Source organism: Sorex araneus, chromosome X (genome assembly GCF_027595985.1).
Source record: "Sorex araneus isolate mSorAra2 chromosome X, mSorAra2.pri, whole genome shotgun sequence".
Lineage (NCBI taxonomy): Eukaryota > Metazoa > Chordata > Mammalia > Eulipotyphla > Soricidae > Sorex > Sorex araneus.
The window spans coordinates 290,488,750-290,504,402 of NC_073313.1; the positions used below are offsets into that span (position 1 = coordinate 290,488,750).

General features: G+C 37.7%; 1 protein-coding gene across 1 annotated transcript in view; it reads right to left on the reverse strand.

Annotated features, from left to right (window-relative positions):
- Positions 1-15,653, reverse strand: part of MLIP (muscular LMNA interacting protein) — a 178,608-nt gene that overhangs the window by 97,339 nt on the left and 65,616 nt on the right. Inside the window, exon 9 of the mRNA XM_055123001.1 lies at positions 12,181-12,225. Within this exon, the coding sequence (XP_054978976.1) occupies positions 12,181-12,225 (45 nt within the window). The remainder of the gene's footprint in view (positions 1-12,180; positions 12,226-15,653) is intronic.

The window sequence follows — 15,653 nt, forward strand, 5'->3', positions numbered from 1 at the left end:
GAAAGAAAGAAAGAAAGAGAGAGAGAGAGAAAGAAAGAAAGAAAGAAAGAAAGAAAGAAAGAAAGAAAGAAAGAAAGAAAGAAAGAAAGAAAGAAGAAAGAAGAAGAAAGAAAGAAAGAAGGAAAGAAAGAAGAAGGAAAGAAAGAAGAAAGAAGAAAGAAGAGAAGAAGGAGAGAAAGAAGAAGAAAGAAAGAAAGAAGAAAGAAAGAAAGAAAGAAAGAAAGAAAGAAAGAAAGAAAGAAAGAAAGAAAGAAAGAAGAAGAAAGAAAGAAAGAAAGAAAGAAAGAAAGAAAGAAAGAGAGAGAGAGAGAAAGAAGAAAGGAAGAGAGAAAAAGAGACAGACACAGAAATAGATTGGTTTCTACATATAGTCTGCCAATTAACTCATGTTTCTTCACCTATACACTTCACATTAGCACATTTAACATGAGATTGAATTTTGCATTTTACTGGGCTATTATTTATGGTGGGGGTACTTCCAAGCAATGTTCAGGGGACACCAAGTCCACTCTGTGCAATGCTTGAGGGGTTCATTAGTACTGGGGCTACTAGCGCCATCTGGTGGTACCTTGAAATGACGCAGTGCCAGGAAATGAAGCAGAGTCTGCATCACACTTGTCTTCCAGCCCTTTCAGCTATCTCCCCAGCCCCGGAGACTTTATTTTTAACTTCTAGAAGCTCCATTTCCTTTTTCCCCGCTCTATCTCAAGCTGGGTTAATATGTAGCTTTCATAGTTATGTTATACTAAGCATTCCTGCATTTGAATGGGATGCTTATCTTCCACATCAGCCCAACCTTCAGCTTTCGTGGGAAATGATCAACAAGCCAGCATATAAATATGCTGGGCATATTTTTGACATCACAATTTTTTTAGGGTAGATTCTATCAATGTTGCATTTACTTTGCAAGAGAAATTATCATTGAAAATGGAAAATTTAGTGATTTTATGCTGTCGCTAAGTATGTAGGTAGGGGTGTGAATCACCAAAATAAAATTACGAAGCACCTGCAGCCCTTATACTAGATCTGACATTGTTTTCTGCCTCTGACTCATGCCATTCTTCAAGAGGACTGTCACAGCGTGCTGCCATTTCTGGTTGCTCGGTGACAGCAGGGCGCCCCAGCTAAGTGCTCCCCAGCTCTGATTGCTGTGGACAGGTTAGTGTGCACTGAGGTTTACGACTATTTCATACTGACAAAAATTGCTTTCACAATGTCCATCATAGTGCTTTTCAGCTCACCTACGATTTTGTTTTAACCTCATAATGTAATAAGAAAAATAATTATTTCTTTGAAAATCATAGATTTTCCCTTTAATTTTTCATTATTACAACATTGAGAGGATTTTCTAAGAATTCCATAAGTTAATGTTTCTTTGAAATGTGCTGAATTAGATCGAAGCTCCTTGACTGAAACAAATCAGGAAAAAATACTTTCTTAGACATGAACATTTATAATTTATAATATTATAATGCATACTTGAAAGTACACAACAGAATAGATCTAAAGTTATCCCAAGAAAATATATTTGTTCCATGTATGGAGATTACTATTAGCTAGACTTATAGTGGTGCTTATTTCACAATTGTGAATCATTTTGTTTTATATTTGAAACAACTACAATATTTAGTCAAAAAGCAGAGAGTCTCTTGCTCATGCACCTGGCTGTCTTCCCCGGAGCCCCTCAGAGTTGGTGGGCTTAAGCTTCCCTCCCCGCCCTGAGCAGAGCTCCCGGGGTCGAAGCCCTGCTTAATGCCCCTCTCCACACATTCAGACAAGCCTCACGCATGAAGGTACCAGCAGAGGAACCCAGGTGTGTGGGATCCGGGGCTGAGACTTCCAAGCCTGCTTGGATCGGGACTGGGCCTCTTCCACCCAGATTTCCCATTTCCCAGGAGCTAGGCAGTCACACTCAGGGACTGCCCCCCGGCGCCGTGTAATGCCACCAACGGCTAACATCCAGAGGCTTAAAACCAAGCTCCTGGAAGAGAACAAGTCAGAGAGTCTCTTGCCCATGCACCTGGCCATCTTCCCCGGGGCCCCTCAGAGTTAGTGGGCTTCAGCTCATCTCCCCGCCCCAAGGAGAGCTCCCAGGGCCGAAGACCTCCAGAGCCTAGCCACAACCATACTCAAGGCCCTTTCCACACTTTTGGACAAGCCTCATGCATGAAAGTACCAGCAAAGGAACCTAGGTGTGTGGGACCCGGGGATGAGACCGCCAAGCCTTCTCAGATCAGGACTGGGCCTCTTCCACCCAGGTTTCCCATTTTCCAGTAGCTAGGCAGTCACAACCAGGGACTGTCCCCCAGCGTCATGTAATCCCACCCACGGCCAACATCCAGAGACTTAATACCGAGCTCCTGGAAGTGCACGTGACCGCATTGTGGCGGAGAGACATCTTATAGCCTACTTCTCCCCTTGGGAGAACCTGGCAAGCTACTGAGAGTTTCCTGCCCACATGGAAGAGCCAAGCAAACTCCTCATGGTGTATTCATATGGCAAAACCAGTAACAATGCAAAGGTCTCATTCCCCTGACCCTGAAAGAACTTCCAATGTGGCATCCTTGGGAAGGATGAGTAAAGAGAGGCTTCTAAAATCTCAGGGCTAGGACGAATGGAGATGATACTGAAACTGCTTGAGAAACCCGATGATCAGCAAGATGATAATGATGAATTATAATGATAATAACAATATTAAGTCATTGTAACTCAAGAAAAAAATAGAAAAAAGAGATGCAAAATTAAAGTAAAATAATTTACTATATTTCTAATATCTACCAGTATATCAAACTAATAATATAAAAATATTATAGAATGAAATATATAATTCCTGGATCAATATATTGATTAAATTTGAAAACTTCTAAATATCTTTGTGTTCTTTATCTATAAAACTCAAAATTTATTCACTATGAATCATCAAATAATAATGAAATACTTTAGACATTCTGGAGAATATTCATTTCATCTACTATAATGAATTCATATCACTATTATGAGAATCTATTCCCAGAGAAAGGAGAAGTTAAATTAAAACCAAAGGGTCAAGTGGACATTTATAAAGCCTGATTTCATTTACCAAAGAATAAAAATATTGATTTATGTTTAATATCATGAATTATCACTACCCAGCCACTGCCACGCTCCAGGCCACTTTCCGAACACTCGGGCCAAATGCTCATGCATGAGTGAAGCCTCACAGAACCAGGTAAAGTAGAACTTTGCAACCTTAAACTCCAGGCTCAACAAGACCTGGAAACAAGATCCTCTGCCTGCCCCCTCCAATCTCTAGCACTCCAGGGATCAAACCCAGAAGTCCCATCCTACGGGAGTCAGATAAAATACCTCACCGACAGACCTCCACTACCTGCACTACCCAGTTCCAGGCCAGTTTCCAGACACAGTATAAAACACTTAATACCCATTTTCCATAATTTCCACACCATATTTGATGAGGTTCAAATATGGCGTGAACCATGGGAACACCTGTAAGGGCAACTAGAGGCTGCCCTAAAAGCCTCCATACCTCTCTGAGAGCCCGGCAAGCTACTGAAAGTACCCCGCCCACATGGCAGAGCCTGGCAAGCTACTCGTGGTGTATTCAATATGCCAAAAACAGTAACAACAATGGGCTTCATTTGCCTGACACCAAAAGAGCCCTCAATATAGCAGCGTTAAGAAGGATGAGCAGGGAGAGGGTGATAAAAAATCTCAGGGACGAACTAGACTGCCAAAACGAAGACAGACTAAAATGACTGTACATTCAACACATGTACGCTGGCATCGGAAGCATCCATTGAGGACCTAATGGTGCAAGCACAGAAGATCAAGTATGACATCATCGGTCTGTCCATGCCATTTTTGACAATGGAGAAGAACTGTTCCTCAGAGCATGCGACAACAGAGGTATCGGTGGCGTTGGTATCCTTGTCAACACAAACTTGGCCATGAGCATTGATTCATTCAAATAACTAACAACACAAATCGGACGATTACACATGAATAGATGTGGCTCACTGCCAGCAGTTTCTATCTCCGTCATCTACGCACCAACATCCAACTACGATGAAGAAGAAATGAAGAAGTTCTATAAAGAAAACCACACCTTCTACAAGATCATTGTTGGTGATTTTAATGCCAGGATAGGACCGAGAAGGTCACCTGAAGAACTCCACATTGGGTCCCATGGCCTAGAATGGAACGAATAGGGTGAGAGACTGTCTGAGTTCATCATCTCAACCAAGAACATCCATGGCAACTTACAATTCCAGAAGGATGAATCTAAAAGTTGGACATGGGAGTCTCCCAGTGGACAGTTCCGCACTAAATGGACCGCATCATATTCATTCGAAGGTTTTGCCTGACTAATGTCGCTGTTGTCCCAAAATTCCAAATGGAATTGGACCACTGTCTCCTTCGTGCAAAATTCTACTTCACAGAGCTGGGAGAAAGGTCTGCAAAATTTAAGTTTAAGAAGAGAACTCCCAGAATGACCACCAACTTGGAGCTCTTTGGCAATATTGGGCAACATGGGAAGATGCTGTTGTTGATAACATCAACGAAGAATATGATCAACTAGTTCAGCATCTCCAAGACTGTGTGAAGATGCCAAGAGTTGGAAAGCCACAAGATGCCTGTCCTCAGAAACTCTCGAGCTCATTCGCCAAGGTGGTTTATAGCACCACAATAACCTCCAAGAAACCACCAGGGAAGATTCTTAAACAAACAAGCTAAATAGAATGGCTCTGCTGTGAAATACCACCCCCTCATCTATACTCTAAAGAGACTATTTGGAATAAGGGTCTCCCAAGCAATGCTCACTCCTTGTGATAACTGGTCAAGACTTAGTCCAGCCATGCTGTTAATCAGGCCCACAGGGGTGGGATCATCAGAAACACCCAGGGGAACTTGTGGACTCACGTGCTGTCAGGGATTCAACTTGGGTCCTTGCATACGCAAGGCATGAAGCACAGTCTTTGCACTATCTCTGGGTCTTATTTGGACAAAATTCTAGTTACAAAAGAAATTCTCCTTTATTCAGACACAGTTAATATAAGTATACAAATAGTTTTGCGTCACATTCAGCAGTGTCACACTTATTCCTGCCTGTGCACTTAGAGATCACTCCTAGTGACGTTCAGGGGACCATATGTGGTGCTGAGGATTTGAACCAGGGTTGGCCACAATTCTGGCAACTGTCTTACCCCTAGAACCTTCTCTGGCCTCAATCAGCATATCATTACAAATAATAATAATAATAATACAACAGAGCAGTCAAAAACTATGAAAGTCAAAATTTTATCTATTTATTTCTTCAAAAAAAGTCTATTAGAGGGACTATGGAGTGCACATGTGGTGTGAGAGCTTCTGTATGATCTCACAGGGTGGGATAGGTGTTGGGAGAGGAAATCAACAAAATAATCTGTTATTTGGTTAAACAGAAAGTTAAAGTGGCAAAGACCCAGAGACAAGGATTTGAAATCCACTGAAAAACCAACTGCTACATGAGGCTGCCACTGTGGCAAGGTAACGTTGGAGAGAGTTTCCTCTTCTAAAAGCTTGGTGTCAGGACGCACCATGCTATCCTCACTGGGGCAACTCAGAGGGGCCAGGTTGAGTCTCCTTCCCCGCCCCAGCAGAACCCCAGCAGCTGAAAAACTCCAGAACTCAACCTCACAGCCATGCTCAAGGCCACTTTCCACAGGCTCAGATGAGCCTCACCTATGACGGAACCTGCAGAAAAACCCAGGTATGCAGGACCCATGACTGAGATCTCCTAGTTTGCTCGGAACAGGACTGGGCCTCCTCTCCCCAGCTAACCAGTTGTCCAGAAGCTTGGCAGTCACACCCACAAACTGCCCCCGGCGCCATGTAATCTCATCAATGGCTAAGATCCAGACACTATGAAATAAAACTCCTAGAAGAGAGAGACACAGAATTTCCTGGAGCGCTTGACCTCTTATAATCTAGCCCACTGATGTGCCAAGAGTAGCACACATTTGTTCGGGTGTAATCTCTTACCCAAGGGCTGAAATGACCCCAGAATTAAATACAGTCATCTCCACACACTTTCCTTGTATGGCGGTTGGAGGGGACTTGGTGGTGGGATTGGTGTGTGAATATTGTCTGTAATGAGCTATTGTGAACAACTTTATAAAAATAAAATAAAACTATTTTTAAAAAAGAAGAAAGTTTCCCCATTCTCATATTTTTTTTAAATAAAAGCTTGGTGTCAGAGGAAAGTATAACCAGTCTCAGGCACTCTCTTTTTTTTATTATTATTATTATTATTTTTGCTTTTTTGGGTTACACCTGGCATTACACAGGGGTTACTCCTGGCTCTGAACCCAGGAATTACCCCTAGCGGTTCTCAGGAGACCATATGGGCTTCTGGGAATCAAACCCGGGTCAGCTGTGTGCAAGGCAACTGCCCTACCCGCTGTGCTATCACTCTAGCCCCTCTCAGGCACTCTCTAGGGTGCTTTTCTTTGCAATCTGCAGCTTTCCCTCCTTGTGGACACATCCCTTGAATGCATCACTCCAGAAAAATGTTCTTGGGAAATCATGACAAAAATCAAAGCTTGTTAGACAAAATGTGCTCAAGAGTTGCTTTGTTTTCCATACTCTGCACTTTTGCTGTGGACATGCACTCTCCTCTTGAGCACTTCTGTCCCTGGGTGGGACTGTGGTTCAATATCACTAAAATGTTTCTCTTCCACCATTTCTTGTTGACTAATTGTCCTGAGATTTCTTTTCTTCAGGCACTTCAATTCATAACAATGTGTTAATTGAACTATATTCTTTCTCTCAAGCAAGACTGATCTACAAATGAGCAAAAAAAGTAACTCCAAGTATTAGTGGAGAAGCAAATAATTACACTCTTATTCTTAACACAGAATGTTCTGATAGGACACTATTCAAAAGAGCTGAAAGACAATGTAGCATGGAGGATAAGTGAGCCCCGGCTCAGATCCTAGCACCACCTGTTTCCCTAGGTGTCTCCAGGGGCAGCCTTTAGGCCCTCCAAGCACCTCTGGGCTTAGCGCAGGAGCATCCCAGCACAATGAGGTGGTGGGGGAATCCCCAGAACCTGTGAGCAACATTTCGTTCTTCAGCCCTTGTACTGAATCAGCGCTTCACACTGCCGGGGTGACTGATCTCCTGAGCACTTTTTGATAAGCCATCTGTCCGTCCCAAATAGTGAATTGCAATAGTATGAATGTTAATCACCAAGGCCATAGGTAAATACTATGAGGCATCACATTTCTCTAACTTCGTGTTGCTTATTTGCAGGTTTTATTCTCTACAAATATCTCATTACAGTCCATTTGATAAGTTAGCACTACATCCCTAGAAAATGTTAGCACAAAGAAGTAGATTTGGTAGGGACCAGAGGGATAGTACAGTGGGCAGAGCATTTGTCTTACATGCAGCTGATGTGGGTTCCGTTCCCTGCACCCCATATGGTCCTCTGAGCAGTGCCAGGAGTTTTCCCTGAGCATAGAACCAGGAGTAAGCCCTAAGCATCACTGGGTATGGCTCAAAAAACAAAAGAAAATTTAGAAGCATTTAAAAGCACTACCCTTTAATCTGGAGAACAATAATTCTAACTAGTCCTGAGCATTATTGATAAGGAGGAAAAGGTAGCATAATGACCAGTTACAATTTGTTTATATTTGCAAGTGAACAGAGACCAATGGCTGAAATGGCTGAAATATGATATCTTTGTGTCTGATGAATTTTACTGAGGATTCAAGGCAAAAAGGGTATCTCTCTCTTTTTTTTTGGTCCTCATTGAACAGAACAGATAGTCTTCAGTTACTTCCTTCTACCCTTTTACAAATATTTACCTTGGAAATATTTCTTGTCAATAAATAAAAGAAATGAAATTATCTACTTAAAATTATCTAAGTAGAATTTCTTGCTTAGATGTTTACAACTCTACAATTCATCAAATCTCTGGGAACATCCTTTGGAAATAGCATCCTATGAAGCCACAACTGGGTTTAAGTGGATTGTGTTTATATCATCCCTTACGTGAAGATCTGTAACCGTGTAAGTACACACTGCCTCTGAAACACTCCAGCCTAGCAACAGTGCCAAGCATAGCAACAAGGGCAGTACAGGAGGAAGTTAAGCTAGAGATGATGACCTTTATTTGAATATCTGTAGACATAGTGGGGAATATTCTTAATAACGTTTAAACATTTTTAATATATTTTATATTTTCAAAGTAATATGCTTCCATTGACATATTTTTCTGTCCCTAAATTCAATAAAAATGAGACCTTGCCAGTGTACTATATTATATTCAATAAGCTCTTGTTCGTGATTTTGCTACCATTTAAATTGTAGCTCATAAAATATTCAAAGTTTGTGAAAAAAATGTTATTGATAAAATGTTATTAGCATAGAAGAATTTTTTGATAAATTAGTAATAGCATCTAACATTATTTTAATTTTCTGCAATTTTTGTTTTTCTTGAAAAAGTGTACTATGGCTTTGAATTATATGAGTGAAATGAATTCATACTAGTAATAAGTAATGAAAAACAAATGTCACAGTGGCTAGAGAAATAGCACAGTGTGTAGGGCATTTGCCTTGCACATGGCCGACCTGGGTTCAGTTCCCAGAATCCCATACGGTCCCCTGAGCACTGCCAGGAGTAAGTGCAGAGCCAGGAGTGCATCACCAGGTATGACCCAAAAAGCAAAAAATAAAAGAAAAAGAAATGTTACAATGAAAGTGTAATGTAAAGGGGAAAATAGATTGCCCTACAAAGATGAAAGTGAAAATAGAATTAAAAACAAATAAAAATTTATTCTTTGCATTAAGGGGAAGTAAACTTTTTCAGTAAAGACTATCCTGAGAAATACTTCTTGTATGAGTTAATTTATATATAAGTAAGTGATTTAAACTCTTTTTTTTATTGATTTAAACTCTTAGAGTTTAAATCTATGACTATCACTTTAAATGTAAATTTTAAATGTAACCAAATATGACTTTAATTGAAACACAGTGTATAAACACTAATGGAGAAGTACATAAGGAAAACAAACTATTTCACACTTCTATAGTTATATATATAAGTATTAATTGCCAAGGCTTTAACCTAAGCAAAAATTAGTTTGGATTTTACATGTCCTATGACTTTTACATGTCCTATACCTGGGTTTCTTCTCTGTAAAATGGACATTTCATTACAATAATAACTCTCACTATTTATTCAAAGCTTAATAATTAAATAGAGCCCCGAAACCCAGTTATTGCTTTTATTAACTTTGTGTCAGTTTAAAACAATCAGATCAAATACTGGGTTGTATAAGCAATCCTACAAATGAATTGTGGATGTCACCATTACTCAATTTGTTAGCATAGTTTATGTTTTTTTACAATAAATACTCAATAAAACTTACTTTTAAAAAATTTGCAATTCAAGTATATGGGAAACTGAAGAAAACTGTGAGGGCTGGAAATGTGGCTCTGAAATAAAGCATAAGCCTAGTATGTGTGAAGGATGGGGTTGATTCCCAGCAAAACAAGTGTAAAAAGGAGGAAAAGAAATTAGAAAATAAGCACATTTTTTCCATTATTTTATTTTTTTCTACAAAGAATAGTCAGCTTATTCCCAAAATTCATGTTCCCCAACTCCTACTGTTTTTTGAATTTAACTGACCATGATAATCATCACAGAAAAATAAAAAATCCAGTGAGTATCCTAATACATTGGAAAATATCAACTTTTTATTTACTTTACCATCAACCATTCTTTCTGGCCAGGTTTCCTTTTACTTCTATAAGAAAGTACCACACTTATTTACTATTTTAATTGCTTAACATAAATTGTTTAAATTGCTTAGTATTTTAATTATTTGATCCCTTCTTCCTTTATTATATGTTTCATAAATGGGAAGGGTTCAACCTTCTTTCCACATGGACTTCTCATGAATACCGTTCAGTGAATACAAAAATCCTAGTCTTCTTTTTGATAGGCATTAAGAAATGTTTGTTCAATGAAAAAAATGTCAAATACTAAATAGCAGACCTCAAAAATAGTGACTAGATTTTTTTTCTAGTTGGGATTACAGAATATGTGCTATATTTAAAGGACTTCTATAAATACAAGTGGATTGTGCAAATCTGTTAAGTATATTCTCAAGCATAAAAGAAATTTTTTTCTTAGCTCTATTTTAAGTCTTTTTATGTTCCCCCTGTGGTTTGAGGTTGTGATCTCTTCTGAATTTTATCTGAGAATCACCACAAAGTCAGTGACACATGAAGTCCCAGCAGGAATATACTAAGAAGATGCCTAATTTCTTCAAAGTTTTGAAGAGAGATGATAGATATTTAAAGGCTAAAGTAGGTAGACTTTGAAATAATCTCTTACTATGGAGGTACATCTCTTCCAGATTTATTCCTATTGCCATCAAATTAACCACCCCAGGGAAGAGTACAAGAAGACACCATCCCACTCACCTTATACTGTGTCAGTGAGTCTAAATCAAAGGCACTTTGTTTAAATGTAATTAGTAGATGAAAAAGAAAAAGGAGAACAAAATATTCTAGATACTTTTTCTTATGCCTGGCTCTTATGAAATAAATTAATCACAAAAAGTATGGAGACAACTTTACGGAATTATTTCCTTCTCACAGCCAGTTGAAGAACCAAGACACTTAGGTCAATTGTTATATTCTAAATGAGTAGGAGGAAAACAAGAAGAGCATGTTCACGGTCAAAGAAGTAAAAACAAGAAAACGATGAACTAATGCTTTTGAATAATTATTGTGTCAGGTCTACATTTAGAGTTTTCCATACATTAATCAGTATAAATCAACCAAATATTAGCATCCCAATTTTATACATGGAAAAACTAATTGACAGAGAGTTAAGTATTTATACAGATAGTTATTAAGAAACAGTATGACATAAACACCCTTCTAGATGACAATGTTCTTTTTCTTTTGCTCCAAAAGTTTCTAATATAAATAAGAGCAACACCTTTTAGAACTGCTCTAAGGGATGTTTCTACTAATTTCCTCAAAACAGATTTTTCTGAGTGTGGTTAAATTGAAAACTTTTGTCTAATTTACTACTTGTCTTGTGAAAATATAAGCGATAACACAAAGATAAATATATTATAATGAGATGTTATAAAAATATTTGGTAACTTTACTCTTGATAATAATGATAATAAAAACAACGTACTATAAATTATTAACATATAGTACAAAAAGAGTTTTCGACTAGTTTGGTTTAAACTAAAAAGTAAACATTTGCTAGCAGACTTTTGTTTTTCACTAGAATACGGCTGGTCAGAAGCATAAGATAACCCAGTGGTAGACGAACTCACTATTAGGTAGGACTGAATAAATCTATGTATGGTAGGAGTGGAGAGATCTACACTACACAGAGCCAGAATTTCATAATTAGTGAAATCAAGCATGGATCTTTATATCTACACATATTTAATCAAATTTTTTCTCATAATTAGAAACTAATTTATTTGATTATCATTTAAATGTAAGAAAGCAACAAATAAAAATTCTATTGGAAACAGACAAATTATATATATATATATATATTTTTAATTTTTTAAAATTTTATTGACTCACTGCGAGATAGTTACAAGCTTTCATGTTTGGGTTACAATGATAAAATGATCAAACACCCATCTCTCCACCAGTGCACATTCCCCACCACCAATATCCCGGGTATACCCCCCCTTTTTCACCCTCCCCCTGCCTCCATCACAGACAATATTCCCCATACTCTCTCTCTACTTTGTGGCATTATGGCTTGCAACACAGACACTGAGAGGTCATCATGTTTGGAAACAGACAAATCTTAATGTTTCAGCTATCTGAAATGACTTTTTTATGAGCACAATATACCATAACAAAAATTAAAATTTTAACCAAGCTTTGATAATTATAATGAAAGCAGTTCCTTTAAATCTGCTTTATTTAAAAAAATTAATCAAACTAAACCTCACTTAAGATGGGATTTATTCAATAATCTTGGTTGGTATAATATGATCTTCCACATCTGGGATAATCATACTACTCTACCCCTTTCCGCTTACAAAAAAACAAACTAATTCCACTTAAATGACTATGCAATTGAGTTCCCTCCAAAGCATACATTTAAAAATTAGTATGCATAATTATGTAGAGACTCACATATTTGGTTTCTCGACCAGCTGCTCTGGGAAGAGTTGTAGGCATCTGTAATAAAAAAAAAAAAAGAAAAAAATCAGTGATGTTACTAATGTAATCAAGGAACTATTTTAAAAATTCAACTTCTGAGATGTGTTCATCTTTTTACTATTAATACTGTCTAACAATTAGTCTCTTTTATACAAAATCTCATTTCTTTGACAACTAACGATATTACTAAATTATATCATAAAACTATGCCTGATATTATTTTTATTGCTGTTATCTATCAACCTTTACAGTAAATTTCCCATTTTTAATTGTTGGTGTTCCTCTGAAATCCTAATCATCCTTTATGTAAGTTTTAGTTATTTCATATTTCATTCAGAGGCTTATCTCTAAGCTTAGAACTTTCAGCTCCAGGGATATTTAATTCAACTCACAAAAGCATCCCTAGACTTGACTTTAACAAACAAAGTACAAAATCTCTTCCATCTCTACTTTCAGAGCCCTGTATTATCCACCATCTTCATTTCTCAAGTACCATGATACAACATTGCTTTGGTCTCAGTGGGACTTCAAAATCATTGGCCATTATCAGCTGCATTCTGACTGTCTCATCTCTTCACTTAAAGAGTTATGTTCTTGATCATTTTTAAACCTTAATTTTCCTTTTCCCCCTCTGTTCCTATGACTTCACTTGCAAACAAAAAGAAACAAAAACCCCAAAACAGAACAACAAAGTAACAGCAACAAAAATCTAGGATGCACCTTACCACTCACTTTGTCTCAGAACATTGCTTGAGAACTCAAATGTGGCTCTATGATACAGTGAATGCCCTGCATATAGAGACCTGAGTTTGATCCCTATTATCATGCACAGGCATACACACACACACACACACACACACACACACACACACATACACACAAACATGCACGCAAAACATAGGGGCAGGAATCAAAGAGGTAGGTACATTGCTGCTGTAAAGAAATGGTATAGATAAATATCCAAACCACAGTCATCAACACTGAACTCATGAGACTCAAATCCTAACAACCAAACTTAAGAAAGACACTTTTCAAATGCAGGCCAGGGTGAAGGTTGGGGGTGGAGAGAAACTGACACCAGTGGTGGTTTCAGTGCTGGAACACTGTATGCTGAAAGCTCAGCTATGAATAACTTTGTAAATTATGTTGTTTTCATAAAAAAATTTTAAAATATCTATATTCAAAGTGGTTTCAGTATAATAATAGTAAAAAGAAAAACTATTATACTATGCACCCAAACATCATGATAACTCAATTGTATATGAAGGATGAAATAATTATATTGCATAGACTAATCACTACTACCCTTACTCCTTAAACTCTTCCAATTTTTTTTTCTTTTTTTTAAAGTTTTACTAGAGAATCACTGTGATGTACAGTTACAAACTTATGAACTTTTGTGTTTGCATTTCACTCATACAGTGATCATTTACCCCTCCCTCCACCAGTGCCCATTCACCTTCACCAATGATCCCAGTATTCCTCTCACCACCCCCACTCCATCACCCACCACCCCATCCTGCCTCTGTGGTATTCCCTTTCGTTATCTCTCCTTTTGGGGTATTGCAGTTTGCAATAGAGGTATTGAGTGGCCGTCATGTTCGGTCTATAGTCTACTTTTAGTTCGCATCTTCCAACCCGAATAGGTCCTCCCAACATCTTCTACTTGGTGTTCCCTTCTCTATCTGAGCTGCCTTTTCCCCCAGCATGTGAGGTCAGTTTCCAGGTTGTGGGGCAGATATCCTAGTTCTTATCTCTAAAACTCCTGGGTGTTAGTCTCACACTCTTTTATTTTATATTCCACAGATGTAAACTCTTCCAAATATTGAAGAAACAAGAATTCTTCCTGACAGCTTTTTGGAACCCAACAGTACACTAGTAACCAAAGCATATAGAGATACTACTAAAAATGATATTTTCAGACCAACTTCCTGAGGAACAACAACACAAAAACTCTCAAAAAAATTTTACCAAAATGAATTCAACAGTGTATGAAAAAGATCCTACAGCATGATCAAGAGGGACTCATCACAGGGATCTACGATGGCTCAACATACACAAATCAATTAACATAATACACCATGTCAGTAAATAGGAAAGATAAAAATCATATGACCTTATCAATCAATACAGAGAAAGCTTTTAGGTCTGAAGTGATAGTACAGTGGATTAGGGTATTTGCCTTGCACATGGCTAACTCTGATTCTATCCCATATGGTCCCTTGTGTACCACCAGGAGTAATTCCTGACTGCAGAGCCAGGAGTAATCCCTGAGCATTGCCAGGTGTGACCCAAAAATGAGAAAAACAAACAGACAAACAAACAAAAATACTGAGAAAGCTTTTTACAAGATCATTGGATCTTGATTATGTATGGATTCATTCATATTAAACCCCCCAATAGAATAGAGTTGAAAAGGAACATTTTGGTCATTGAAAACAAACGCACATCATCATTCTTGATGGTCAAACACTGAAAGTCCCCTCTTAGGTCAGGCACAGGGCACGGTAGGCACTGTCTCCAGTTTTATTCAGTATAATATAAGAGATTCCAGCAATAGCAGTCAGGAAAGAAAAGCTATCAAAAGGGTCTACATTGGAAAAGAGATCTAATTATCACTTTTTGCAGATGACATTATAATACACATAGAAAGCCCTAAAGTGTTCCCCATAAGGCTCCTAGAAACAATAAACCAGTACATCAAAGTAGCTGGCTACAAAGTCAACACACAAAAATATGTCACATTTCTAACATGCAAATAATGAGCCAGAAGACAATGAGATAAAAGTGTCAAACGGTGTCTAAAAAACCATCAGGTACTTAGGAATCAAATTAACAAAATACATGAGATTCTATACCATGAAAACTAGAAATCACTTAAGAAAGAGATCAAGACCTTAGGAAAAGTATTCCATTTTAATGGATGGCAAATATCAATATTGAAAAAATGATAAGCCTACCCAAATTATTTTATATAGTTAATGCAAGCTCCATGCAAATTTCAATGATATCTATCATATTCTTATAAGACACACTAAAGTTTGTAATGAATCTTATTATACCCTGAATAGCCAAAGCTATACTGAGAAATAAAAAACTTGGAAGGTTTCTCATTACTTATAAATCAAACTATCAAGCAACAATAACTAAAACATCATGGTACTGGGATGATGATAAAATCTCTGACCAATGAGTTATAATCAAGAAACCAAAGACAAATACCCAGACCTATGGAAAACTATCAACAAAGGAGCTAGTATATGATACAGAGTAAAAACAATTGCTTCAGAAGTGGTGCTGGGAAAACTTGATAAATTCATGTGAAAAAATGAAGCTGGATCCATATCTGAAACCTTACATATAAGTCAACTTAAAAGTGGATCAAAAGACTTGACTCCAGACCAGAATCCATAAAACACATAGATAATAAAGGGCCAAAGATATAA